Source organism: Apodemus sylvaticus, chromosome 5 (genome assembly GCF_947179515.1).
Source record: "Apodemus sylvaticus chromosome 5, mApoSyl1.1, whole genome shotgun sequence".
Taxonomy (NCBI): domain Eukaryota; kingdom Metazoa; phylum Chordata; class Mammalia; order Rodentia; family Muridae; genus Apodemus; species Apodemus sylvaticus.
The window spans coordinates 65,392,021-65,417,724 of record NC_067476.1 but is presented as its reverse complement, the minus strand read 5'-3'; the positions used below and the strand labels follow the sequence as shown (position 1 = coordinate 65,417,724).

At 49.0% G+C, this 25,704-nt stretch overlaps 2 protein-coding genes across 3 annotated transcripts; one reads left to right on the top strand and one right to left on the bottom strand.

Moving 5' to 3' along the window:
- Positions 1-2,236: 2,236 nt before the first annotated feature.
- On the top strand, positions 2,237-9,749 carry Smtnl1 (smoothelin like 1). The gene is made up of 7 exons (XM_052181177.1): positions 2,237-2,869; positions 3,915-4,047; positions 4,148-4,199; positions 5,094-5,249; positions 5,419-5,533; positions 5,697-5,848; positions 9,531-9,749. Exons 1-7 carry the CDS (start codon positions 2,237-2,239, stop codon positions 9,673-9,675), a joined length of 1,386 nt encoding a protein of 461 aa, XP_052037137.1. The 3' UTR covers positions 9,676-9,749.
- A 1,314-nt stretch (positions 9,750-11,063) lies between these two features.
- On the bottom strand, positions 11,064-25,432 carry Ube2l6 (ubiquitin conjugating enzyme E2 L6). Of its 2 annotated transcripts, none has more exons than XM_052182834.1 (4): positions 25,089-25,432; positions 20,939-21,034; positions 16,215-16,401; positions 11,064-11,736 (listed from the first exon to the last, which is right to left on the bottom strand). In XM_052182834.1, the coding sequence occupies exons 2-4, from the start codon at positions 20,951-20,953 to the stop codon at positions 11,585-11,587; spliced, it is 354 nt and encodes a 117-aa protein (XP_052038794.1). In that variant the 5' UTR covers positions 20,954-21,034; positions 25,089-25,432; the 3' UTR covers positions 11,064-11,584. The 2 variants fall into 2 exon arrangements, with proteins under 2 accessions (XP_052038794.1, XP_052038793.1); XM_052182833.1 differs by lacking the exon at positions 25,089-25,432 and adding an exon at positions 24,921-25,035.
- Positions 25,433-25,704: the final 272 nt, after the last annotated feature.

Genomic DNA, 25,704 nt, shown 5'->3' with positions numbered 1-25,704 from the left:
CTGGCTTGCTTCCCCTGGCTTGCTCAGCCTGCTCTCTTATAGAACCCAAGAGCACCAGCCCAGGGATGGCACCACCCACAAGGGGACCTCCTCCTTGATCACTAATTGAGAAAATGCCCCTCAACTGCATCTCATGGAGGCACTTCCCCAACTGAAGCTCCTTTCTCTGTGATAACTCCAGCCTGTGTCAAGTTGACATACAAAACCAGCCAGTACAATATTCAAGCTAAGTTTTCAGTTTTTAAACTCAGTGGCACCTGATATCTACTTAAATGTGGATGATGCTGTATATCTCTAAGAAAAGTCGGCTAAATTTGGAATAACTTCGGTCAGTGAATAAATGCATCTTCTTCTCACTGTCAAGAGAACCTTCATTCATTTTCCTTCTTCCTCTTCCTCATCATCATCCTCCTCTTCATCCTCCTCTTCATCCTCTTCTTCCTCTTCTTCCTCCTTTTCCTCCTCCTCCTCTTTTTCTTTGAGACATAGCTCCAGCTGGCTTCATGCAGCTGAGATTGATCCTCCTGCTTCTACCTCACAAATGCTAGAATTCTGTGCCTGGATCACTCTGCCCATTTTATACAGTGTTAGGGGTTGGATAGGAACTTTGTATGTGTCCCCTGCATCACAACACCTTTGTTTGTAGCATGCTTCCATAGGGTACTGTCTAGAAATCCTGATCTAAAGCTGGGGCTCTGAGGGAATCCCTTGAGCTCAAAAGTGAGTGGCCAGAAGGTCAGGTCCATGTGCTATGAGAGCCTGGCCAACTTTCCTTCATGCTGCCACACGTAAGATGGAGCCCTCTTGCTAGAATATATGGCTGAAGCGGCTGCACCAGGAAGAGGCTACTGTGTGAACAGTCTTCGTATCTTTACAAAACCCATCTGCTTCTTAGAAAGTAGAGGGCACCAAATCCAGGGACCTCTGGACTCTTGTCTAGGGGAACAGGAAGACTAAAGTAGGAGACAGAAGCAGATCCTGTCTTCATGCTGCCTGAGATCTGTTCCAATTTACTGAGGTGTCCTGGGTACTCTCACCAAGAAAGCACTGCCAAGGGCAGGAGGTATTTTTAGCCAATGACAAGAGTGTCCGCTCTTTGTACTGTCTGAGTCATGCCCTGAACCCCATTTGGGAACTGTTTTTCTTTGTAACTAGAACCCTAACAAGAGAAGGGAGTGAAGGAGCTGGCCCTTTCCTCTACTCCATAACTATATACTATACTCAAATAAGAATCACCAAGTGAAGGAAGGAATCCTCTCCTCTGCACATACCCAGGAGCAGGCAGAAGCCAGCTCTGCAGGCTAGAGAGGATGCAATTCTATTCTCTCACCACAGCAAACTCTTCTCGCCCACTTTTTAAGAATCACAGAGGCCCAGAGGCAGCCTGCCCAGGGGCTCCCCAAGCTTGAGTATTTTTACATCACCTCTGTGATTTGACATTTGTACCATCTCTACTCAAATTTCCTAAAAGCCCGTCTTGTTTTGAATTAAGCTATTTTTAAACCCAATAATGTATTTTTTTAAAGACACTTTAGATCCCTGCTGGAGATGGAAGCTCAATGTCGCTTACCAGAAATAGAAGGTGACTGAAAATCCACACAACGGAAGCAAGGCAGGGCTGCTCAGTTCTCTGCACCTGCCTGCTTCCGGCTCTAGGGGGCGGGCAGCATTGTTCCTCTCACGCTGTGGAATGATGGTATTCCATGGTGACCACCTCACTGACTTAACCAAAATGAGGCAAAAATTATTTAAAAAGCATGATATGAGGCTGAGCATTTCACTCAGGGGTAACGTGATGACCTGCATCCATGAAGCCCTAGGTTTGATGATGATGATGATGATTGTGGTGGTATAATAATAAGCGTGGTGGTACAAGCTTATAATCCCAGCACGCAGGAGACAGAGGCAGTAGGATTAGGATTTCAAGGATATTCTCTTGCTAAAATGCAAGTATGAGGCCATCCTAGGCTACATGAGACTCTGCTTCAAAATAATAACAATAAAGCCATACTTACAGAAGGGCACTGCATAAATGCCACCCAACATCGTCAAAATGCTCCAACTGCCCCTCTTTAGCAGAGAGAACTCTCTATGTCTTTCTTATTTCCACAGGGAGAGTGGGAATTTGATGTCACACCCACCTAATTAGTAAGGGAAACAAGACAAAACTACAGACTTCTTGACTCCTGAGCCAGGGCAGTGTGCAATAAAGTCTTCACGTCTTCTCTTTCTAGACATGGAGCAGAGAGACGGGAACCCCTCTGAGGATGGGACCACTGTCTCCCCAACTGCAGGGACTCTTGGGACGCCAGGAAGTCAGGGCACTGCAAAGAAGGTGGCCGAAGGCACGGTTGGGACGAGTGACAAAGAAGAGCCTCCAGTTGGAGCAGAACATTTGTGTGAAGCAGCGTCTGAGAGTGGTGCGTCAGAGAGGTCACCCGGGGAAGCCAGCGTAGTAGATGAGCTCAAGCCAGACTCGCAAGGGGAGGCCAGAGGGAAGGAGGAGGCCAAGGCTAGCCTTGCTGAGGAGGAAGGTGGGAAGGAAGTCGCCACAGCAGCTTCTCAGGAAGACACTGGTAAGAAAGAAGAAACAAAACCTGAACCCAATGATGTTAGGGAGAAAAAAGAGATCATGCTGGCCTCGGAGAAGCAGCAGGTTGATGAGAAAGAGACCAATCTAGAATCTAAGGAGAAATCGGATGTGATTGATAAGGCCGAGCCTGAATCCAAGGAGGATGCTGGAGCAGAGGTTACTGCCAACGAGGCTGAGACTGAATCTCAGAAGAAGGCTGATGTGAAAGACCAGGCCAAACCCGAGCTTCAGGAAGTTGATGGGAAAGAGACTGGAAGTGACTCAAAGGAGCTGGTGGTGAGTAAGGCATAGGGAAGGTCTCAAGGCTCCTCCCCGTCTAGAATCAAAGCCTCCCGTGATTCCCATGTTTGTTTGTGGGTTTGTTGTTCGTTTGTTTGTTGTTACTACTACAACACACCCAAGCAAATCAAGTTAACAGAGGAAAGCTTTATTTTGGTACATGGTTTTAAAGGTTTCAGTCCTGGCTCCATTGCTTTTAGGCCTTTGATAAGACAGAAATACATGAAAGGGTATGATGTAAGAAAACTGGTTTTCTATGACAGCCAAGAAGCAGGAAACAGGATATGAGAAACCTCTGAACCCAAGATATTCAATTCCATGGGGAGATGGCTTGTTGGGTACAAACACTTGCTAAGCAAGCTAAGTTCTGAGTTTAAATCCTCAGAGCCTATGTCAAAGTCAGGGCCAGAAATACACATTTGTAATCCCAGTGCGCCTGATGGGAGGCCAACCCTGAGAAGAGAATCCTGTTTTGCACAGGCAAACAACAAAGAAAACTTGTCTCAGAAAAGGAGGAAGTAAGCATTATACCTGAGGTTGTCCTCTCACCTATACACACACACACACACCACACACACAAACACACACACACACATTGTGGCATGCTTGTGCCCATACTCACACATGAGTATAATCACATACTGTGGACACACACAGAGACCCATACACATCACTACTTAGGGACACACACACACATATGTACAGCGCATAAAAGATAATGTGCTTCAAAGGCACAGCCCCAGTGACAAATCTTCCTACTAAGCCCTACCTCCTATAAAAGCTCAGTCAGCTATGAACTCATCAATGGGATAGTCTGTTGATGACGTTAGAGACCTCATGATACAACCTACCTGTCAATAGAGGTGTGGCCACTTTCTATCCAAACCATAATACCTTGGGCAAGTACCCTTTCCCCCGCCAGGTATCGAGATACGAGAGTGGGAATAGAGAAAGGAAAGTGTGGTTCAGGCTGCCTTCCAAATTTGTCTGACGTTCTTTGAAAGCCTTGGGTAGCTGCCTACACAGATCCTGTTCATCCCAGGAGCCAGAGAGTCCCACTGAAGAGCAGGAGCAGGGTAAGGGAGATGAATCAGAAGAAAGGGCTTCGGTGATTCCTAGCTCCCCCGAGGAGTGGCCCGAGAGTCCCACAGACGAGGGGCCCAGCCTCAGCCCAGGTAAGGAACAGCCCAGGTTATGGCTAACCTGAAGGAGGAGGATCCAGAGAACACGTCACAGAGAGCCTCAGCTTCCTTCCACTCTCTTCCTTCTCTCCAGATGGGTTGGCTCCAGAGTCTACAGCATCTGGAGAGACCAGTCCTTCACCCAGGTAAAGTTAGGCCCTAGCGCTGACTCCTTTCTCCGGATCCTTCTGGGCCTCCCTCGAACCCGATTTTCAGAATCCCTAGCCCTCAGCCTTGTATCCCCATCAGATCCCAGAAAACACGTAGGAGGCATGAAAGATGCCTGATCTACCTCCTGCTCCGTGGCTGAAGCCTCTTCAGACCCCATGACTTCATGACAGCTCTCTAAGAATTCAGAGTCCTGAGTTTGGGCAACGGCTCTGCCACTTACCAGTCATGTGACCTTGGCGAAGTCACTCAGCTCCTTCGCCTCAGTGACGTGAACATAACGATTGTATGGATTGCCCAGGGTTATTGTAGAGTCTGATGACTAGTGAGCAAACAGCACTTGAGCACGGCGCCTGGCATATGGAAAGTGCTGGAGAGCCGGCTTTATCCGTCCATCACCCCCCAGTCCCTCCCTTTCATGTCTCTTCGAGACAGGTGACCTGTGAATACTCACCAAGCATTTGCACAGCTTTGTAGCAAGTGCATCTACCTGACCCTGATCTTCTATAGGCCTCAGAATCACCTTGTCGGGTAGCCATTCTTGCCCCCATTTTACAGATGGGAAAGCAGAGGTTCTGAGAAGATCACACAGCAAATAATAACAAAGCCAGGATCTAAACTCAGGTCAGACCCCAGATGTGCCCTAGTTTTGCACCACATGGCCTCAAGAGACCACAGGCTCCCCCAAGTTAGCTTGAGTCTGTTTGTTGCTTCTTGGCCCTTCCAGTGCTAGTGCTAGGCACAGGATGAACGTGTGCTCTGATTAAGCATACATGTACAGACTTGTATATGGTGGTGACCTCTGCCCAGCCCCCATGCAGCCTGTGTTGTCGGTTCAATCACCTTTCCTGCTTCTGCAACTCTCCATGTAGTGAATCTTCACCCAGTGAGGTGCCAGAGAGTCCCACAGAGCCCCAACCCTCGGAGAAAAAGAAGGATCGGGCACCAGAACGCAGGGTGTCGGCTTCCAGCCGGCCCCGGGGACCCCGTGCACAGAATCGGAAGGCCATCATGGACAAATTTGGAGGGTAGGATCCCAACCGGGAGCCAGGGTGGGCTGAGATTTCCCTAGGATTTGTGGATGGGGTCGAGGGAGGGAGGCCTGGGGGGCCAGTGGAAACCATCATGGCCAGGCCCGAGACCGGGAGCCAGAGATTCGCCACCACCGTTTGTAGTACCTTGCTCCTCCCTTCACAGGGCAGCCTCCGGCCCCACTGCACTGTTCCGGAACACAAAGGCAGCCGGGGCGGCCATTGGTGGTGTTAAGAACATGCTTTTGGAGTGGTGCCGGGCCATGACGAGAAACTACGAGGTGGGCACAGGCTGGGGATACAGAAGGGACAGGGGACACTTTTCCCCGGGGCAATAGTGTGGTGAGAATCTGAGGGTTCAGATTCCAAAGGGTGGGAGCGGCAAAGTCCAGGTCTCGAGGCCAGGGTCGCTAAGGTCTTCTGTTCCCTGCCCGCCTATCTCAGCACGTGGACATCCAGAACTTCTCGTCCAGCTGGGGCAACGGCATGGCCTTCTGTGCCCTCATCCACAAGTTTTTCCCAGAAGCTTTTGACTATGCAGAGCTGGACCCAGCCAAGCGCCGGCACAACTTCACCCTAGCTTTCTCTACTGCAGAGTAAGCCTCAGTTCTGGGACAACGCGTCAGAAGGGAGGTGGGTGGCCTCGGGGGTGGGGGTGGGGAGTCCAGATGGGTGCACAGGGTGCAGAGCAGGTGGTCAGACAGAGAATACTGCCACACCATTCGGACCTGAGTTCCATCCGGGACACATGTAAAATCCCCAGTGTAGCAGAGACAGGCAGATCCCTGAGCTGGCTGACCAGCCTAGTCTAATTGGTGAAGAGACCAAGTCTCAAATACCCAGATGGGCTGTGCCTGAGGTACAACACCCAAGGCTGATTTATGGCCTCCACAAACCTGCAAACACATGTGCACGTGAACACACACAGCCTGAGAAAATTTGAAATCCAAGCAGGATTACGGAAGAGAAGAAAGGCAAGCCTTCTGGTATTGGACAAGAGGATACAGAAGTTGATTCTGTGTAACCTTGGACACACCCACTCTCCTTTATTTCCTTGGGCTTCCAAATCCCGTGGTGTTTCCCTTTTTACTGAGATAAGAACTCTGTAATATGATTAAGTTCCTGGAACGTGTAACAGACCCTAACCCACAGCAAGTACTTCAAAAACTCTTGGCTACGTTACCATTACCATAACGAATGATCATAACGAACATATCATATCGGTTACTATAATTACCATTTACTTTGGGATTTTTCTGGGAAGTGCAGTGAGAGCCCATCTTAACACAAAACCAACCAACCAACCACCACCAACAACAACAAAACTTGGTTGCTAGCCGGGCATGGTGGCACACACCTATAATCCCAGCACTTGGGATGCAGAGGCTGGCAGATTTCTGAGTTCAAGGCCAGCCTGGTCTACAGAGTGAGTTCCAGGACAGCCAGGGCTACACAGAGAAACCCTGTCTCAAGAAAACAAACAAACAAACAAACAAACAAACAAAAAAGCATGGTTTCCAGAGGGGGTAACAAGGGCGTTCTTGGGATTCCTACCATCCCCCACCCCACACCCCCACCGCAGGGGAGGGTCCCAGCAAGGAACTGCTAAGCCACCAGCAGAGACAAGATTGTATGAAGGGGATGGCCAGCCAGAGAGCACCTCAGGCCCCTGACGGACAGACAGCCACATGCTTTTTCTAAAGCCCACACATAGTGGTGTGTGCCTTTAATTTCAATACCTTGAGGCTGAAGCAGGAGGATTGCTGCGAATTTGAAGCCAGCCCATCAGTGATGGTGCACACTCTAATCCTAGCACTTAGGAGCTAGAGGCATGAGCACCAAAAGGTTAAGTTCAACCTTCACCTCACACAACCGCTGGAGGTCAGCCCATGATCCAGGAGAATCTGTCTCAAATACACACACACATACATACACACATACACATACACATATACATACATACATACATACATACGTACATACATACATACACAAACAAACCCAAGGAATGCAGATGCTAAAGCCCTCTAGTCTAACCCAGGCCTGGCCACCCACCCATAGGAATGTGTATCTCCATCAGAAACACAAAAGTATATGGACCCATACTTTGCCCACATGTGTGTCTGAGGGTGTTGAATCCTCTAAAGCAGGAGTTACAGATATGGTGAGCCACTATGTGGTTGCTCTTACACTGAGCCTTCTCTCCGATCCCCTCTCAACAACTTTTTACAGCAGGTTTTCTCAAACATTAGTTGAATGGGCTGCATACTACTGGTATTAAGGGGAGACCTTCCAGTTAGGTGAAGATCAGTGGCCAACCCTCTCTTCCTAAGAGGGTCTCTGAGACACAAGGATGCCGCTTAAAAGCCACTGATGGCCAGGTGTGGTGGAATGTGCCTTTAATCCCAACATTTGGAAGCAGAGGCAAACAACAACCACAAAACCCCAGCCGCACTCTGTATTCCTAACGAGCTCTTCCAGTTTTCTGTTGTTGTGCGGAAGACAAGGTCAGGGACCAGGAAGCACAGCCCAGCAATACCCAGTGCAGAGCGAAGGCTTTATAAACCACGTGAGCATCTGCAAAATATTTGTCCAGACCCACTCACTGGATCCTCATACGTGGAGATGGGCAGAGGGTTAGGGTCCTCCCAGATCCCTACCAGAGGACTGTGGCAGGGTAGGTATTATGTGACACTCCTGGTCTAGCTAAGCTTAGAGGCAACAAAAGAATAGGCAGCTCCGCCCCACCCAAACATCCCTAACCTAGAGAGTACAAACCTGGTTTCAAGTAAGGCAGAGGCACAGCAAAGCAGAGGTGACCACGGGCTTTGGGAGGCACCAGCCAACGGAATGGGAATGAGGCCAGGGAGAATTATAGGAACAGAGAGTGGAGAATCATCGTAGTTGATTGTAGGAGCCAAGGTCTGAATCCTCACTCCTCTTTCCCAGCTCCGTGGCCTCTCTGAAACTGTCTTACAGGATTTGAAGGGGGGGAGCACCTCTGACACAGCTCTCACCCTCATCCCCTGATCTGGAACTGTCTCCTCTAGTTCTCAAAATCCTTCCATGAAGAGAAGGACTAGCCAATCCAGAGCCCCAGTGGGCTTCATCAAGTTACTGTGTTGAGGGAGTCCTTCTCTGGTCAGGCTCCAGAAACATAAAAGGTTTGCCTCCCCAGCGTTAGGGCGACAGCACTAGCCCACAGCCATGGACTGAGGTGTGGATGCGGAAAGTGTGTCCCATTCTTCAAAACTCTCTGATCCACGCCCTTCCCCCAGCTCCCATGCCAGAGGCTTGGATTTCAGCCCAGCAGTGGCAGCCCCTGGAGAGGATTTCCACTACGGCCTTCTTACCCCCATTGCTAGCACCCACGGTTGGCTGGCTTTGGCAGCCCAGACTGCTGAGACCTTAGAGTCCTCAGAGCCAAGGTGCCAAAGGCATCGGGCAGGCCTGGGGTTGAGTCCCACCTGTTACATTCTTTCACCTAGGGCAAAGCACCAAACCCTGTCAGCTCAGTTCCTCCTCTGCTTGTTAGCGATAAAGAGGAGTAACTGAGACCATCTTGCAGAACTAGCTGATAAGACACCTGGCACTGGGAAGTGAGGCCCTGGCCGTGATTAGCCCGGCTTATCGGCCTTGGCAGAGTCAGGGGGTATCAAGTAGCCTCAGAGTACAGCTGATATGTTAGAAAACGAGCTCGCTGGGTTCCCTGAAGTCCAGAAACAAACCAAGCAGCCCTGCATCAGGGCCTTCGCAAACGCTGTTTCTCTTAGTTATCTCGGAGCCTTCCTCAAGTGCCCTGTTTAAATCATCACTCCAGCGTGGAGTGGCCCTTCTCCAATATTCTGTTCTCCATAAGACCTCTCACCAATCTGATAGGCCTTCTGCTTCGTGTATTTTTTTGGCTATTCGCTGCTAACAAGTAGAAGAGTGCCTGGCACACAGTAGGTATTTAATAAATAGATGATCTAACTAAATGAAGCTGCTAGGGTTGGTAGGACTCATGTTCTGTCCTCTTAAGTATTTGCTGTTCCCAATCCAGACCACAGCTCTACATGTGGAAGGAGGAAGATCATACAGACTAGAAAGCAGAGGTCCCATGTGAGGATGTGGAGACCCAGGCCCACTGAATATATATGTCTTAGTCTTGGCGCGCAGGGCCTCTGTCACCACATAGCACACACTGGGATGGCGGGCCTGGTGCCTTTCACTTGCCTGGAACCGTCCATCTCCCTCTTCACCTTTGACCCTGTGCTCCTCCGTCCACCCTCCCCTCAGGAAGCTAGCGGACTGTGCCCAGCTGCTGGATGTGGACGACATGGTGCGGCTGGCAGTGCCCGATTCCAAGTGCGTCTACACCTACATCCAGGAGCTATACCGTAGCCTTGTGCAGAAAGGGCTGGTGAAGACGAAAAAGAAATGAATGGCAAAGCCATGCGGGAGGAGGAAGCGGGGGCCCAGCTGCCAACCGTCGCCTCGGGGTGCTTTTGCCGCACCAGGCAGAAAGTAGGTAGCACCAGTATCAATAGCATTAGAAGTACTTTTGCAAAATTCCTCTCATTCCTTGCTATCCCCCCACCCTGCACCCCAACCAGCCATACGTGTGTTATAGGCGGTGGCCAAAAATAAAAAGAAACCTGCATTTGGAGCCATGTGTGGCAGTTTGCCCGGTCTCTTTTGTTTCTCTCCACTTACTCCCACGAACGGGGGAGTCCGGGACTTCTAGACAGGAAGTAGATAATGTCTAGAAATCTGACACAACTGTGCTTCTGGAGCCGGTCAGTGGGTGGCGCTCGAGAGACGGCCAACATTCTAACTAACTGGTTTCCAACAAAATTGATCACTCCTACTCTGGCTGAAGTTTCGCCTGCCTTGTGGTTCCACTGTATCGAAGTTCAGTTGGTAAGAGAGGAGTGGTCTGGCGTATATGAAGCTGTGGGCTCATTGTCTAGCACTAGGGAAGGGAAATCAGACATGCCGCCAAGGATATAGGAAGAAATGGGGCTTTCTGCTGATTGTCAGAAGGACATGCACAATCCATGGATGAGCTGTTGCCTCTCCCAAACCACTGGTGGTCCCCGGAGACCTCTGGAAGGCCCACCCGAGGCTGGCCTCAGCATTTCTCATAATGTATGGGGAATGGCCACTAGATGCTGAGTCACACTCTTTGTTAGCCTCCAGCCTGCTTTCCCATGAAATACTTCATTCACACGGCTCTAACAAGGTAAAAAGGCCAGGCTACCAAGCCAGACAGGGGCAGGCTACCAAGCCAGACCGGCAACCTTAGCTGAACCCTCAGGACCTGCATAGTGGAAGGAGAAATTTATGTCTCCAATAAACTGTTCTTTTACCTCTACTCCCAGGCCATGGTGTGTTCACAAACGTCTACACAAACACATTTTTTTTTTTAAAAAAAAAAGTAACAAAAACTTTAAAAACAAACTCCAAAACCACCCCATCCATTCATGGAAAACTTAGTGGAACTCTGAACTCCATCTGTGAAATTAATGGCAGACTAGCAGACACATTTTGTGGAGCCCCCTGGACAGGAGGTTGAGGGTACAGGAATCCCAGCTTGAGGCCTGGCCCCCAGAAATGTAGCTGTCAAGGAGCAAATAATGAAACATGAGCCAGGCAGTGGTGGCGCACGCCTGTAATCCCAGCACTTGGGAGGCAGAGGCAGGCAGATTTCTAAGTTCAAGGCCAGCCTGGTCTACAGAGTGAGTTCCAGGACAGCCAGGGCTACACAGAGAAACCCTGTCTCGAAAAAACCAAATCCAAAAGAAAAAAGAAACAAACATGAAGTCCGACTTCTGGGTGGAGGTTAGACTCTTTATTTTGAGATTCATCAGTGGAAAATAAGATATTTGAGACTTAAATCTGGCCATGCCTATTACAAGTTTGGTTGAACTCGATCACTCAACAGTAGATTTGGCACCTTTGGCAGATATAGGCTCTGCCTTCCAAGCAGAGTCCTGCCTTTGTCACCTCTTGGTGCCTGAGCCCTGGGGTATTCATTTTCTGCCAATTGGACATTCAATTTCCATCTGTCCTAAGATGGAAAGCAGACCTGAAACTGTGCAAACCTAATTCCCACTGGGTCTGGAGCCACCGAGGATGGGGGACTGGGACATCCACACCCAGGTGGCTCCAGGAAGGGTCACTCACCACACAGCTCCCCCCACACATACATACACACCAGGTATAATATTCATCATTAGCAGCTACAGAGGAAGACTTAGGCGCAGGCTGTGCTTCCCAAGGCCTCTGGCACCAGCCTGTGACACCCATTCATTAAGCAGAAGATCCAGACAGAGGCTTCAGAACCAGAATTAAGAGGGTCGATCCTCTCCATACTGAAGGGTGAATTCTTCCGCCTTCTTCCTGAACATCTCCGGGTCTCGAGTCAGGAGGTCTGCAAGTTCTAAACGCACAGGCTCGTCTAGATTCGGTCTATTCACCAGCGCGCTGAGGGCCTCCAAGACTGGGGGAGGGGACAGAGAAGGCCGTCAGGACCAAGCAGGGCCATGGGAGGAGAAAAAGTCTACTCATCCCCAGATTCTTCCAAAGCCCCACAATCCTCTCAGGGTACTGCGAGCGCACAGCATCACTTAGGATGGCCCCATAGGCAAAGCAGATCCCCTCTCATTCTTGATGGGTGGGTTAAAGCCCCGACTCAGGGATGAGTAGTTCTCCGTCGTCCGCTCCTTTTACACAGGGTTTGACTATGAAACCCAGGCTGCCCTTGAACCCACGCTCCTCCGCCTCCCATGTGCTAGGATTAGCAACACATCCCACCATGCCTGACTCGCAGTGTTCAAACAACTATTCGTCATACTTCGAAGAAGCTTCTCATGAGCTAAGCGGGACTCTCGTTCCTCGCTTTTACTCTCTTTTTCTTTTTTTTACTTTTTTTCTCCCTCACACAGTACATCCAGACTGCAGCCTCCTGTTCCTCTCCTCCACCCAGTGCCCCCTATGAGCCTTCCCTCTCTCCCAGATCCACTGCTCCTCTGTTTTCCTTCAGAAAAGATCAAGCCTCCTGTGATATCAACCAAACACAGCCTAACAAGATGTAACACAAACCCTCATATCAAGGTTGGACGAAACAACCTAGTGGAAGGAAAAGGATCCCACGAGCAGGCAAAAGAGTCAGAGACTCCCCCACTCTCGATGTCCCATAAAAACCCCAAGCTAAACGACCACAGCACACGTTTGCAGAGCGCCTAGTGCACACCACGCGGGCTCCGCGACTGCCGCTTCAGTCCCGGTGAGCCCCTCTGAGCCCGACTCGGTTGATGTCTGTGGGCTGTGTTCTCCTGGTGTCCTCAAACCTTCTGGCTCCTACGGTTCTTCCCCCACCTCTTCTGCAGGGTTCCCCGAATTCTACCTAATCTTTGGCTGTGGCGCTGTGCATCTGCCCCATCAGCTGCTGGGGGAGCCCTCTCTGAGGATGACTTGGTCAGGCACTGCTGGGCTGGGCTAGATCTACGAGTCTCTCACCTCTTTTTTTTTTTTTTTTTTTTTTTTGGTATTTTGGTTTTTTGGATTTGGCTTTTTTCCAAGACAGGGTTTCTCTGTATAGCCCTGGCTGTCCTGGAACTCACTCTGTAGACCAGGCTGGCCTCGAACTCAGAAATCTGCCTGCCTCTGCCTCCCAGAGTACTGGGATTACAGGCGTGCGCCACCACTGCCCTGCTCTCTCACTATTTTTAAGAGGCACTCTGGTTTTCTGTTTTTAATATCTTAGTGTGTGTGCTGGTGTCGTGTTCCGCCCTCCCCCCAGTGTGCAGATGCTCTTGAAGGCTAGACCAGGGAGCTGGATCCCCTAGAGCTGGAGTTACAGAGTTGTGAGGAAACTACTGTGAGTGCTGGGAACTGAACTCCTGTCTCCAGCAAGAGCAGCGGTCATTAACTTACAAGCCATCTTTCAAACATCCCTGGTTTTCTGTTAGACTTGGATTTCCAAGAAACTTATTTGGAGTAAAGGGGTTCTGAACTGAAAGACTGAAAACCCCTCCTGCCTCAGTGGCTATTAATCTTTCTCAGCTGCTTTTGGGAACCTGAGAAGGTGGCATCTAACCTTTCCAGGAATGCACACAATTTCTATGCCCTCATTTAGAGCTCTAGTGAAGGAAGCATCACAGGCCCCCAGGGCTCATCCAAGGCCCACTTCTGTGTCTCCCTCAGTCCCAAAGATCCCTGTTCCCCTGGATTAAGAATCTTGAGCAGAGCCGGGCAGTGGTGGTGCACGCCTGTAATCCCAGCACTTAGGAGGCAGAGGCAGGCAGATTTCTGAGTTCATGGCCAGCCTGGTCTACAGAGTGAGTTCCAGGACATCCAGGGCTACACAGAGAAACCCTGTCTCGAAAAAACAAAAAACAAAACAAAACAAAACGGGCTGGAGAGGTGGCTCAGCGGGTAAGAGCACCGACTGCTCTTCCAAAGGTCCTGAGTTCAAATCCCAGCAACCACATGGTTGCTCACAACCATCCGTAATGAGATCTGATGCCCTCTTCTGGTGTGTCTGAGGACAGCTACAGTGTATTTACATATAATAAATAAATAAATCTTTAAACAAAACAAAACAAAAAGAATCTTTAGCGGCCAGATACAGTCTGGCACCCGGGTTAAGACCACAGACTTTAGAGCTTTCCTGTCCAACATGGTCACCACTGCTTACACGTTATTTAAATTTAAATTCATGAATGGCCAATACAATTAAGAATTCAGTTCCAGTTTCAGGAGGACTATGATGTTAGTCATTCACTGGAGACACAGCCAACATTTTGAGCACTACGAAAAGTTCTGTTACTGCTCTAGAGTCGGGGGTGTTTGACTTGGGCTCCTCGAAAAATTATAAGCTTACTTAAACATATTTATGTTTGCTGTGGGGTGGTGCCTGTTCATGCAGTTCAAGCATGGATATCACAGGCACATCCTTTTACAGTAGCAACAGGCTCGCTCCATGTCCTAGGATTTCTGTGACGGTGATGAAAGACCATGGCCAAAATCAACCTGTTGAGGAAAGGGCTTATGTAGCTTACAACTCTCAGGTGCCACTTCGTCAGTGAGGGGAGTGAGGACAGGAACTGAACAGAGTCTACAAGGAGCACTAGCTTACCAGCTGGCTCCTCGCAGCCTGCTTTCTTACACAACTCAGAACCAGCTCTTCAGAGTTGGCACCGCCCACAGTGGGCTAGCCTTCTCACAGCAATCTTTAACCAAGAAAATGCCCAGACAGGGCTGAGAGATGGCTCAGTGGTTAAGAGCACTGACCCCTCTTCCAGAGGTCCTGAGTTCAATTCCCAGCATCTACATTCCAAACTCACAGCCATCTGTAATGGGATCTGATGCCCTCTTCTGGTGTATCTGAGGACAGCTACAGTGTACTCACATACATACAAGAAAAAAAGAAAATGCCAGACAGACTTACCTACAGGGCAGTCTTATGGAGGCATTCTCTCAATGGTGAGTCCCTCTTCCCAAAAGATTCTAGCTTGTGTTAAGCTAACATAAAACTAAGCAACAACTATACCTGCTAGATTTAGCCACACTCTGCCCCTTGGCACCTGTAGGTCCTTCACCTAAGCTTGAGTGTCTCGGTTTAGGGTGACATGAGATGATAGTCCTCTACAGCCAAGCGCTCTCTCTCTCTCTCTCTCTCTCTCTCTCTCTCTCTCTGACCAACACACACACCATGGCTACATTTCTCAATCACATCTGCTAGAATATGCCGACCATCCAGTGTCTTTCCATCCAAAAAGGGAATTCATCTCACACTGACATTTTTATCACTCCGACTCCTTTATTTTCTAAACACATTTCCTGGGGACGAGTAGATAGCTCATCAGTTAACAGCACAGGTTTCTCTTTATAGACAAACTACATTCGATTCCTAGCATCCACGTGGGACCTCGCAACAAATGCCTGTAACTCAAATCCCAGGGTTCCAACACTCTCTCCTGGCCTTTACAGGCACTAGACACACACATGGTACATAGACATACATGCAGGCAAAAAGTCCTTACATATTAAATAAATGTTTAAAACTTTTTATATAGCTTTTAAATTCTTGTGGCTGAGTATTTCGCCTGCATGTACATGTGTGCACCATGAGCATGAGCACTCTTGACAGCCAGAAGAGGGCGCTGGGTCTCCTGGAACTGGAATTAGAGATGGCTGTGTGCCACCACCTGGGTGCAGGAATGGAACCCAGACCCTCTGCAAAAGCCACAGGTGCTCTTAACTTCAGAGCTATCACTCCAGCGCCCACTGGCACAGGGTCTAACATAGTTCAGGGATAATCATTTGTTTGTTTGGTTTTTTTCCTTAAAGAGTTATTTATTTTATGTATGTGAGTACACTGTTGCTCTCTTCAAACACACCAGAAGAGGGCATCTGGTGCCCATTACAGATAGTTGTAAGCTTGGAATGTGGATGCTGGGAATTGAACTCAGGACCTCTGGAAGAGCAGTCAGTGCTCTTAACTGCTGAGCCATCTCTCCAGCCCCAAGGATGAATTTTTTATTTACTTGTGTGTGGGGGTGGGGTGGGGTAGGGGGTGGCACACGGATGTCAAAGATCTCATGGAGAGATCGCACAACTTGTGTGAGTCGGTTCAATCGCTCCACCGTGGGATCTGTGGATCACACCAGTTTTAGGCTTGCTGGGTGAGCCTTTTTACCAGCTCAATCACCTTGCCCTTGAAGATGACCTTGAACTTCTGACCCTCCTGCTTCCACTTCCCAAAGGGTTGAGATCCCAAGTGTGGGTGATCACACCCAGTGTATAAGGTGCGAGTGACTGAACCTAAGACCTTCTGTAGACAAGGAAAGCCCCAAATTACACCCTGGGTTCCACCCCCTTCCCTGTCTCTTCGCCTTTTAGCCTTTAAATCACAATAAGCTCACAACAGCCCCCTCCTCCATCGGCCCCTCCTCTGGGCAAGGCCCACCCTACCTTGATAGATCTTCCTGTAAGGCTTCCAGTTCTCAGGGCTGATGAGGGGCAGGCACACCAGGCCATCTTCTCTGATGTTGGGGTGGTAGATCTTGGTGGTGAATCTCAAAGTGGGAGGCTTAAGTGGATACTCCCTGGGGAAATCGATCCGCAGACGGAAGGCCTTGAGAGCATAAGGAAGCTGGTCCTGATCAAAGGGAAGAGACTGAGGTCTGGTCTGATGGTAAAACTCCCTACAAGACAGCTTTCCTCCAAAGGCTTTGATCTGGTTTTCCCTTCTTCCATGCCCAGGAAGATAGATGCGCTTGGTGGCTGCCTTAGTTAGATGGAGGATAAACTCACAGAAGATCTGACCCTGCCTATGCTCTCTTGCCACGAGTGAGCCACCTGCTGTCCCTGAGCCTCAGGTTCCTCATCTGAAACCTAGAAAAGCACCCAGACAGCCCTGGTTAGGCTCAGTGGGTCATAACATGCCTTGGACCGCCCCAGCAGGGGGATTCAGACCGAGGGAAGGGCTTTGGTTTTCAGGAGAGACACAGGTTCAGTGGATGACAAACAGAAACAACCACAGAGGTGGTTTGAATCTGATGTATTTAGGAGCTCTCAAGTAAGGTTTTTATACACGAAAAGTCAGTATTACCATTTCAAAAGATGTATCCAGTGAAGCAGGCACAATTATTATAACCATTTGGCACAAGGAAATGCAAAATCAACCAGGTATAATGTTTCTCCCAAGTAACAGATTTATAGGATCAATTAACAGATAACATAAATCTTTTTGATTAGAATACAGAGGCACTTGTAGTTAACAGCAAACTTTCAAAAAGAGTTTAAAGTGTCCTATACCCCCTGGGTCTTAATGAGTTTCCATGAGTAATCCTTCTCTAACATTTAGCTTTTACCCTGTAAAAACTTCTTGACTTAGTCAATGCTTTCTCCACCCTCATCTACATACGCATAGCCATATAAATTTGCATGTTGTTGGGGGGGGTTGTAACTATGTAAATGACTTTGAGGCAAAGCGTTGTAGTTTTTAGAAAAGAGTTTGCAGCCAGTGACTCTACTTCAAAGAACGGATTCCCGGGCTGGGCTATTAGGATCACCTTGTGACCAAGGAAAAGAGGAAATTGAGAGCAAAACAAACTGCCTGAGAACTGCGGCTCAGAATTATCCTCTAGCTGGAGAGTTCCACAGCCTTCCCAGGAGGCCTCCTCCCCTTGGAGTTTAACGCCTCAGTCTGTGGAATTTTTGTCACACAGAATCTACTGGGGTTGGTGTGGCAATAACACAAGACAAACAGGCGTGTGAGAAAGAAAGAGAGGAGCCAGGCATGCGAGCATCCAGTGTGCGGATAACATAGGTAGGAAACGTCAAAGGGCAAATTCACTCATTAAAAATGGTGCAGCCCTTGGGAGCTGGAGAGATGGCTCAGAGGTTAAGAACACTGACTGCTCTGCCAGAGGTCCTGAGTTCAAATCCCAGCAACCACATGGTGGCTCGCAACCATCTGTAATGAGATCTGACTCCCCTCTTCTGGAGTGTCTGAAGACAGCTACGGAGTATTTACATATAATAAATAAATAAATCTTAAAAAAAAAATGGTGCAGCCCGCTGAGCAGTGGTGGCGCACGCCTGTAATCCCAGCACTTGGGAGGCAGAGGCAGGCAGATTTCTGAATTTGAGGCCAGCCTGGTCTACAGAGTGAGTTCCAGGACAGACAGGGGTACACAAAGAAACCCTGTCTCGAAAAAAAAAAAAAAAAGATGATGTGGGAAAACAGGAAGCAGGTCCCCAAAAATTAAAATACGACCGATCAATTCTACTTTGGGATGTATTCCTCAAAGAATTTTTAAATTTAATTTATTTTATTTATTCACTTTATGTCCCACTCACTGTCCCTCCCCTCCCAGTCACCCCCTCCCAAAGTCACCCCCTTCCCACATTCCCTCTCCCCCAAATAATTTTTTAAAGGTTCATTTATTTTATGCGTATGAATGTCTGCACGTATGTACGAGTGAGTACCACATGCCCATGGAAGTCAGAAAGTTTTGATTCCCCTGGACTGGAGTTCCAAATGGCTGTGAGCCACCATGTTGGTGCTGGAATTTGAACTACGGTCCTCTGCAAGAGCAGCCAGCACTCTCAACCCCAGAGTCATCTGTCCAGCACTCCTCAAAGGACTTTGTTTTTTCAAGTTTCTCTGTGTAGCCCTGGCTGTCCTGGAACTTGCTCTGTAGACCAGGCTGGCCTTGAACTCAGAGATCCATCTGCCTCTGACTCCTGAATGCTGGGATTAAAGGTGTGAACCACCATACCCAGGAGAATTTTTTTCCTAAATAAAATCACTTTATTATGAAGTTACAAATAAAAACATCACACAAGTTACTGTAGTCACTCAATCATTTGCCCAGTCCCAAGCTCTATACATAAACTTATAGTCAATAAACTCTATTCAATAAACTTCTACAGTTAGAACAGCCATTCTGAAGCCATGCCATTTCCCTCAGTATTTTTGTTTATTTTATTTTATTCTTTTCTTTTTTAAAGTTTTTCTTCTCTCTTGCAACAGCTCCTGACGTTACCTCCCCTAACTCCTCTCCTTCCAGTCCCCCACCATCCCTCCCAGCCCCCTGCACCTCCCCTCTCCCCGAGATCTGTACAGAGCCATACTTGGGTGTCATGCCACTTGGTAGGAACTGGCATTGATCAAGGTGAACTTCCTCTCCCAGCCTTTGTTTATCAGGGATTCCTGTGCTAGTCAGGATCCTGGTCCACCTAGGGTGGAACACTGAAAGTGAAGGTGAAGTTCATTGTCCCTCCAGGTCTATGAATTCCGGAATTAAGCGGGTGACCCGCTCAGCTGCCTGAGCAGTGGAGACAACGCCCAGCGAACAGCCAGACCAGTTCCCCAGAACTTACCCTGGAGTCTGGGAGGAGGGGCTCACCCAAACTGTTAAAAGGTCTGACCTCCATTAAACTTTGGCCTCTATGGGTAAACTGTCATCCTGACCCTCATTCTTTGCACTGCTTCCCCATCTATCCCTCAGCTTCTCTTCCAGGAACCAGTTCGCAGTAGCTGTTGGCAGCTACAAGAGATCCACTGCTCCTGTCTCCCTTCAGAAAGAGTAGGCCTCTCAGTGACATCACCCGATTAAGGTTTTACAGTTTCACTTCTAATTACACTTTTATGGGCATATATATGAACTTTTCCATCTCTGTAATGTTCCAATGTTCCTCATTTGTGTTTTTCGGGCTGACCATTTGGTACTGGATAACCAACTAGTGTGCTCTTCCCTGGGGAAGACTTCCTCCCCCACTGTCGGAATTCCATAGTGGCCTGAAGTTTTTCCGTGCAGGGTTGAGGTATCCTGGACTTGTCCCTGTCCACTGTGGCATATACTGTGACTGTGCTGGGTACTTATTTGATTCGACAGCCCACATATGACTATAGTCCATGCTCTCTGAGCACATGCCAGTGGGTGGAGATGCAGCTCAGTAGGCAGAGTGCTTACCTAGCATGGACAAAGCCCTAGGATCAGCTCCTAGCACCGCATAAAACGAGGTGTGATGGTGCACACATGTACCCCTTGGGTGGTAGATAAAGTCAGTATCTTTCTCAGCTATATAGGAAGCTTGAGGCTAGCCTGGGATACATGAAACCCTGTAAGAAAAAGAGGAAAGAGGAGAGGAGGGGAGACCAGAATGATCCAGCACAGAGATCAGGGTCCTTTAAGCTGGGGCCAAAGCTCTAAGTCCTTCTAGAATGTCCATTATTGAAAACACAGAGTAAAGACAGCTAGAACCACAACAGTGGTTGAGCAGAGTCAAGTGTGTTGTGTTGTGTGGTGTTGTGCTGTGTTGTGTTGTGTTCTGGGAGCTGGAATGGACCCAAGGCCTCACACATGCTCAATAGGCACATCCACTACTACTGAGCTACATCTTCAACATAGAGTCAAGCCTCGGTCCCTCCCTAACAGATCACAAAATGGACACTGGGCTTGGCTGTGTGGAAATACGGCAGGAAGCAACTCCTGGGCAGATAAGGGAAATGCCCAGCTCGTGGTCTCGATAGACAGAGAAGCCTGAGCCTGTGAGGCAGAGACAGGGATGAGGTAAGACCCTTGGGGCAAAACTGGGTGTCTTTGCATCCTGTCTGCAGACACCTGGGGCCTAGGTCTGCTCCCATTCTGCTTCAAGCTACTAAGTGACTGTGAGCTCCCAAGGGCTCCATCTCTCATCTTTGAGGAAGGTGGGCCAGATGAAGGATTTCACACTGCATCTCATGTTAGCCAAAAGACCGCTACTACTTTCCACAGTCTGGGTTAAATTAAAAAATGTTTTGACTGAAAACTATGCATGTAGTGGTTAAGACAGACGGCTTGAACTGGAAACACAGCTCGGTGGCGAAGTGCGTGCTTAGCACGTGTGGCCTGGGTTCAAGTCTCAGCACTCAGGTCCTAGCGTTCACCACCTGGCCTCCCCTGATTGTGATTCTGTTCATCTGCTGAGTCTTCTGTGGTAGGCTTGGTAGCTACATGTCTGAAGGAGGGTGTCCTCTTACGTCTAAAGTCTCTGTTGTGTTTGTTTGTCTGCCTTGACTTAGAAGCAATTGGTCTACAGACAGAGATTTTTCCACACACCACAACCTCCAGGAAGAGTTCCTAGACCTGACCTTCCCTGCCCATGCTAACCTAGGTCTCCAAAGGGTCCCCACGGACACTCACTGGCAGCAGGAGCATGTGCCACACAAGCACATTGGCGTCATCGCTAGACAGTTGGCGAAGGTATGACGGAAGCTCCTTCAAAAGATCCTCCAGCTCCTGCAGAGATCACACCAAGGGTAGTAAGCCAAGTGCTCACAAATTCAGCCCCACAGCGACAGCCCCACAGCAAGCCCAAATGTTTTTTTTTTTTTTTTTTTTTTTTTTGGTTTTTTGAGACAGGGTTTCTCTGTGTAGCCCTGACTGTCCTGGAACTCACTCTGTAGACCAGGCTGGCCTCGAACACAGAAATCCGCCTGCCTCTGCCTCCCAAGTGCTGGGATTACAGGTGTGCGCCACCACACCCGGCTAGCAAGCCCAAATGGGATATCCTAAGAGCAGAAAGAGAAAGGTCAGAGCCCCAACTTAGGGAAGCACTTAGCTGGTGTGAGACCCAGTACTGAGTGATTAGTGAATTACCTGATTTCAGCCTCACGACAACATTCTAAGCCCCAGTGTAAGGATTAGGTGATCTCAAATGTTCTCTCAAATATTAAGAACTCCAGGGGTAAGTAAATTCTTCTAGTAGCCTTCTCTCTGAAGGCAAGGTACTCTGTCCTTTTTCCCTTTTTCTAGAAACTCTCTGAGTCCCACCTCATCCCTCTCTCTGCAGTAATATCTGAGTTTCCAGCACTGGCAGAATGAACAGCAAGGACATCATGCATCCAGTCCTCGCCTCCACACCACACCACCTTAGAAGTAAAGGACTGATCCAGGCTTCCTAGGTGAGGAACTCTGCACATCACACATGGTAACCAGGGGACAAGGAGTGACTCACCTTCTCAGAAATGTGGCTTAATCACTTGGGACCCCTGAGTTCTCCCAAGAGCAGTTTACTGAACATCCTCAGCTGACCCTTGACTAAGACAGGGTGCGGCCCTCGTGAACGTCTTTGGAGTAATGAAGGGAACAAACCCGAGGCCATGAATAGAGTGAGGGACACAACCAGGAAGGAAGGGAGCGGGAACACTTCGTGGAGGCTGTGTGCTGTGAGATGGGTCTTGAAGAGGAGGTAGGAACCCACCAGGTAGGAAAACAGAGAGCCAGGGCAGAGGGCCCAGACAGGACAAGCATGGTCCCCATGAAATCCTAATAGTTACTACGGGAAAAGGCCTTATGGCTAAGTACATTTGGGAAAGCTGAGATAAACAGCTTCTTCACTGCAGAACAATCCAAAGGTTTTGGGGTTGGTTTGGTTTAGTTTGGTTACTGCAGCAGTGAGGATGGGACCAAGGACCTTGAGCAAGCTAGGTGGTATGCTACCACTGAGCCATACCCCCAGCACAACCAGCGTCCCCAGTATACCATGGTGCATCTGACCAAGGGCCCTCACCCACAGGACTCCAGATCTTCTCATTTTGAGAAGAGGGTGGTGGTTTGAAAAACATTCACATATTCAAGGCAACTCTGGGGAAAATGAATAGATACAAACTAGCGGTTCTCATCTGGGGGATGTGTTTACCCACCAGGTCGCCTTTGCCAATATCTAGAAACATTTTCTCCTGTCACAAATGGAGGGAGTGCTGCCACACCTCAGCGGGTAAAGTCCAGAGATGCTGACGAAACATCCTACCTACAAAGAATGATCTAGTCCCAAATGTCAACAGAGATAAAGTTGAGAAAGGTTTGTGTGCACACAGGCAGAGAGTTCCCCTAAGCCAGGGGCTTGGGGGTGGGGTCCTTCACTGCTGTACCTCATCTGAACACTGTCTCCCACTTGCCTATTCTATCTTACCACAAGCATAACTTCTGCCACAGCACCAGCAAACACAAAGGCTTAGGGATAACACAGATCTTTCTTTTCTTTTTTATCTTTTGTTTTTCGAGACAGGGTTTCTCTGTATAGCCCTGGCTGTCCTGGAACTCACTCTGTAGACCAGGCTGGCCTCGAACAGAAATCCGCCTGCCTCTGCCTCCCAAGTGCTGGGATTACAGGCATGCGACACCACCGCCTGGCAGATAACACAGATCTTGAATGGACATTTTCTGGGCTGAAGACGCAGCTCAGTTGGTAGAGTGTTTGTCTAGCACGCACAAAGCCCTGGATTCAATCCCCAGCACTGCACAAAACTTGATAAAGTGGTGCACATCTATGATCCCAGGTCTTAGGGGATGAGATGGAGGCCAAAGAAGATTGGGCTGGGGAGATGGCTCAGCGGTTAGGTGCACTTGTTGATCTTCCAGAGGATCAGAAGACCTGGGTTGATTCCTAGTACCCACATGGTGACGGACAACCATCTCTAGCCCCAGTTCTAGAGGATGAGAATCTCTGACTTACTTCTGTTAGGCAAGCAGGTAGTTAACAGATAGACACGCAGGCAGGAAAGCCATACACATAAAATTAAATGATTTAAAAGAGAAATTAAAGGCCACTGTCAGCTACATATCAAATTTAAGGCCAACCTGAACAACACAAAATGGTATTTTAAAAAAATACAGAAGGGGACTTTTCTCTCTTACCACTGGGAGTACTTGGATTTTATGTGCTTTGATGAATTTGTCTGAATTTCCCATGACTGCTAAAACCGAAGCCAGTGCACAAGCCTCTCCCAAAGCCTGCTAGTAAGTCACCTGACTTAGGAGAATCAAAAGTGAAGACAGGCTGTTAGAAGAAGCCCAGTGAGTTAGAGTCTTATCAGTCTGGGCTCAAATTCCAGCCCCATCAGTTTCTGCAAAAGTTACTTCCCTGATGTCTCAGCCTCCTCTTCTGTGAGTGGTGCTGAAGATTCTGAAGCAACAAAAGCCAGTCTACCTCTTAGTGTTGAGGTAGCAATTACCCTCTGTCCTATTCTGTACCAGCCTAAAACCAACAAAGCTGGGTTCTGGTTTGGGTCTGCTCTGGACTTCTCCATCTTAAAAGAATTTTCTTCTTGAAAGGGGAGGACAGCAACCATTCCTCCTGTCTCCTGAGGAGGCCTTCTTCTCAGTTCTGCAGACTAGAGGGGCGTTTTGGGGAGACTCAAAGTCTGCAGGTGCCAGCACCATCTCACCAGCGTTTCTCCTCTACGATCTCCAATCCTGGCTCCATTCAACCCTCTAGACATTCCTAAGGAAACTTCCCTCTTTCCATTCTCTCAGATAGTACCAAATGGTGTCCCACATAGAAATGAACGTTCTAATGGAACAAGATTTTTGTTCCTTTTCTGCCCCTGACGCCTGGCACTGGGCTAGTACAAAGTAGGCATTTAGCATCTGTGGCAGGACTGCATACAAATAAATTAAATTGTTACTTCTCATCCAGGGACTATTCTGTAGAGTTTTATTCCAGGGTCTGCTGATTCAACACCCCACTGCCCAACAGCATCTCTGGCTTCTGAGGCCTCTGGGTGAGGTCGGTATAAAATTATGGTGTGTCCACTAGGTGGCGCAACAGAGCCCGTCCTGTGCCCGAGATAAGCTCCACTAATAAATTTCTAGCAGAATTGAAACTGAAACCAGTTTGGAAAGCTAGTTCATTCTCGCGCCCAGTACAACTCTGTTGACAGGGAAGCTAATGACAACTTTTTTTTCCCCAGCCTCTCAATTAGTCCTCCTTCCTCCCCCTCTTTTAGTCCTCCTCCTTCTCCTCTCTCTCTCTCTCTCTCTCTCTCTCTCTCTCTCTCTCTCTCTCTCCCTCTCCCTCTCCCTCTCCCTCTCCCTCTCCCTCTCCCCCTCTCCCTCTCCCTCTCCCTCTCCCTCTCCCTCTCCCTCTCCCTCTCTCTCTCTCTCTCTCTCTCTCTCTCTCTCTCTCTCTCACACACACACACACACACACACAGACACACACACACACACCACGCCTCCCTCCTCCCTCCCATTCCTCCATTGGGAGAAGGTGAGGATGCCTGGGTTTCAGCCAGCCCTGGTACCCAAATAAACAAAAGCGCTCAGAAAGCCGGGTTGGGGGTGCGGGCGTAGGGCAAGGCGGGGAGGGGCACAAGGAAAGGGTCATCCCACATAGGCTTACTTTCGCCGCTCGCTTGCTGGCGGTCATCTCAAGTTGGAGCGTGGGGACACCAACAGATTCCTGCAGGACGCGGCTCTCCGAACGGCAACTCCTGAGCCCCGCCCACGCTCCCTCCACCCACACGGACTCTAGCAGCAAAGACCTGATCCCCACCCCTTCCGTGGATACCTGGAGGCTGCAGTCGAGTGCCCAGCTTAGCACTCTTGGATCTCAGGAACTCATGCCCTTTGCAGATCAGACACTACGTCCGTGGAACTCACTGCTCCTCTTGGTTCCTGCGTCTCGTAGAAGCCGGGATGGGATTCATCTCCAGCCTCTGTCATCTCCCCAGACGCCGAGAGCAAACTCAGAGCCCGAAGGACTGATGAGATACTCTCAATGCAAAGTAACTCTACTGCAGGGCTCTCTGCGACCTCCGCAAAGGGGTTGTGGACCTAATCCCCACCTCTAGAGAAATTCTCAGAGTCCTGGGCCAAGTCACTTTGCCTTTGCTCCCTTAGCTGTGTGGGAACCTGAGTGGTACAGTCCAGCAGATGGGCAGAGAGGCAGCGATGGGTGCTTCTTGTAGGTTGCTTGGTGCCGAGCACCGCTAGAGGACACTGTTGGACTCATTCGCTTTTAATTTGGGGCATTCTGTGGACCTTAAGTCTTTTACTCTGCAGAACAAATAGAAAGTGTCTGCTGTGTGGCGATTTGGGAAAACGATGGTTAGCTGAAGCCTCAGGATAGATTTCAGGAGCCTATTATATTTTATCACCAACCGACTACAAACAGTGGACCTACT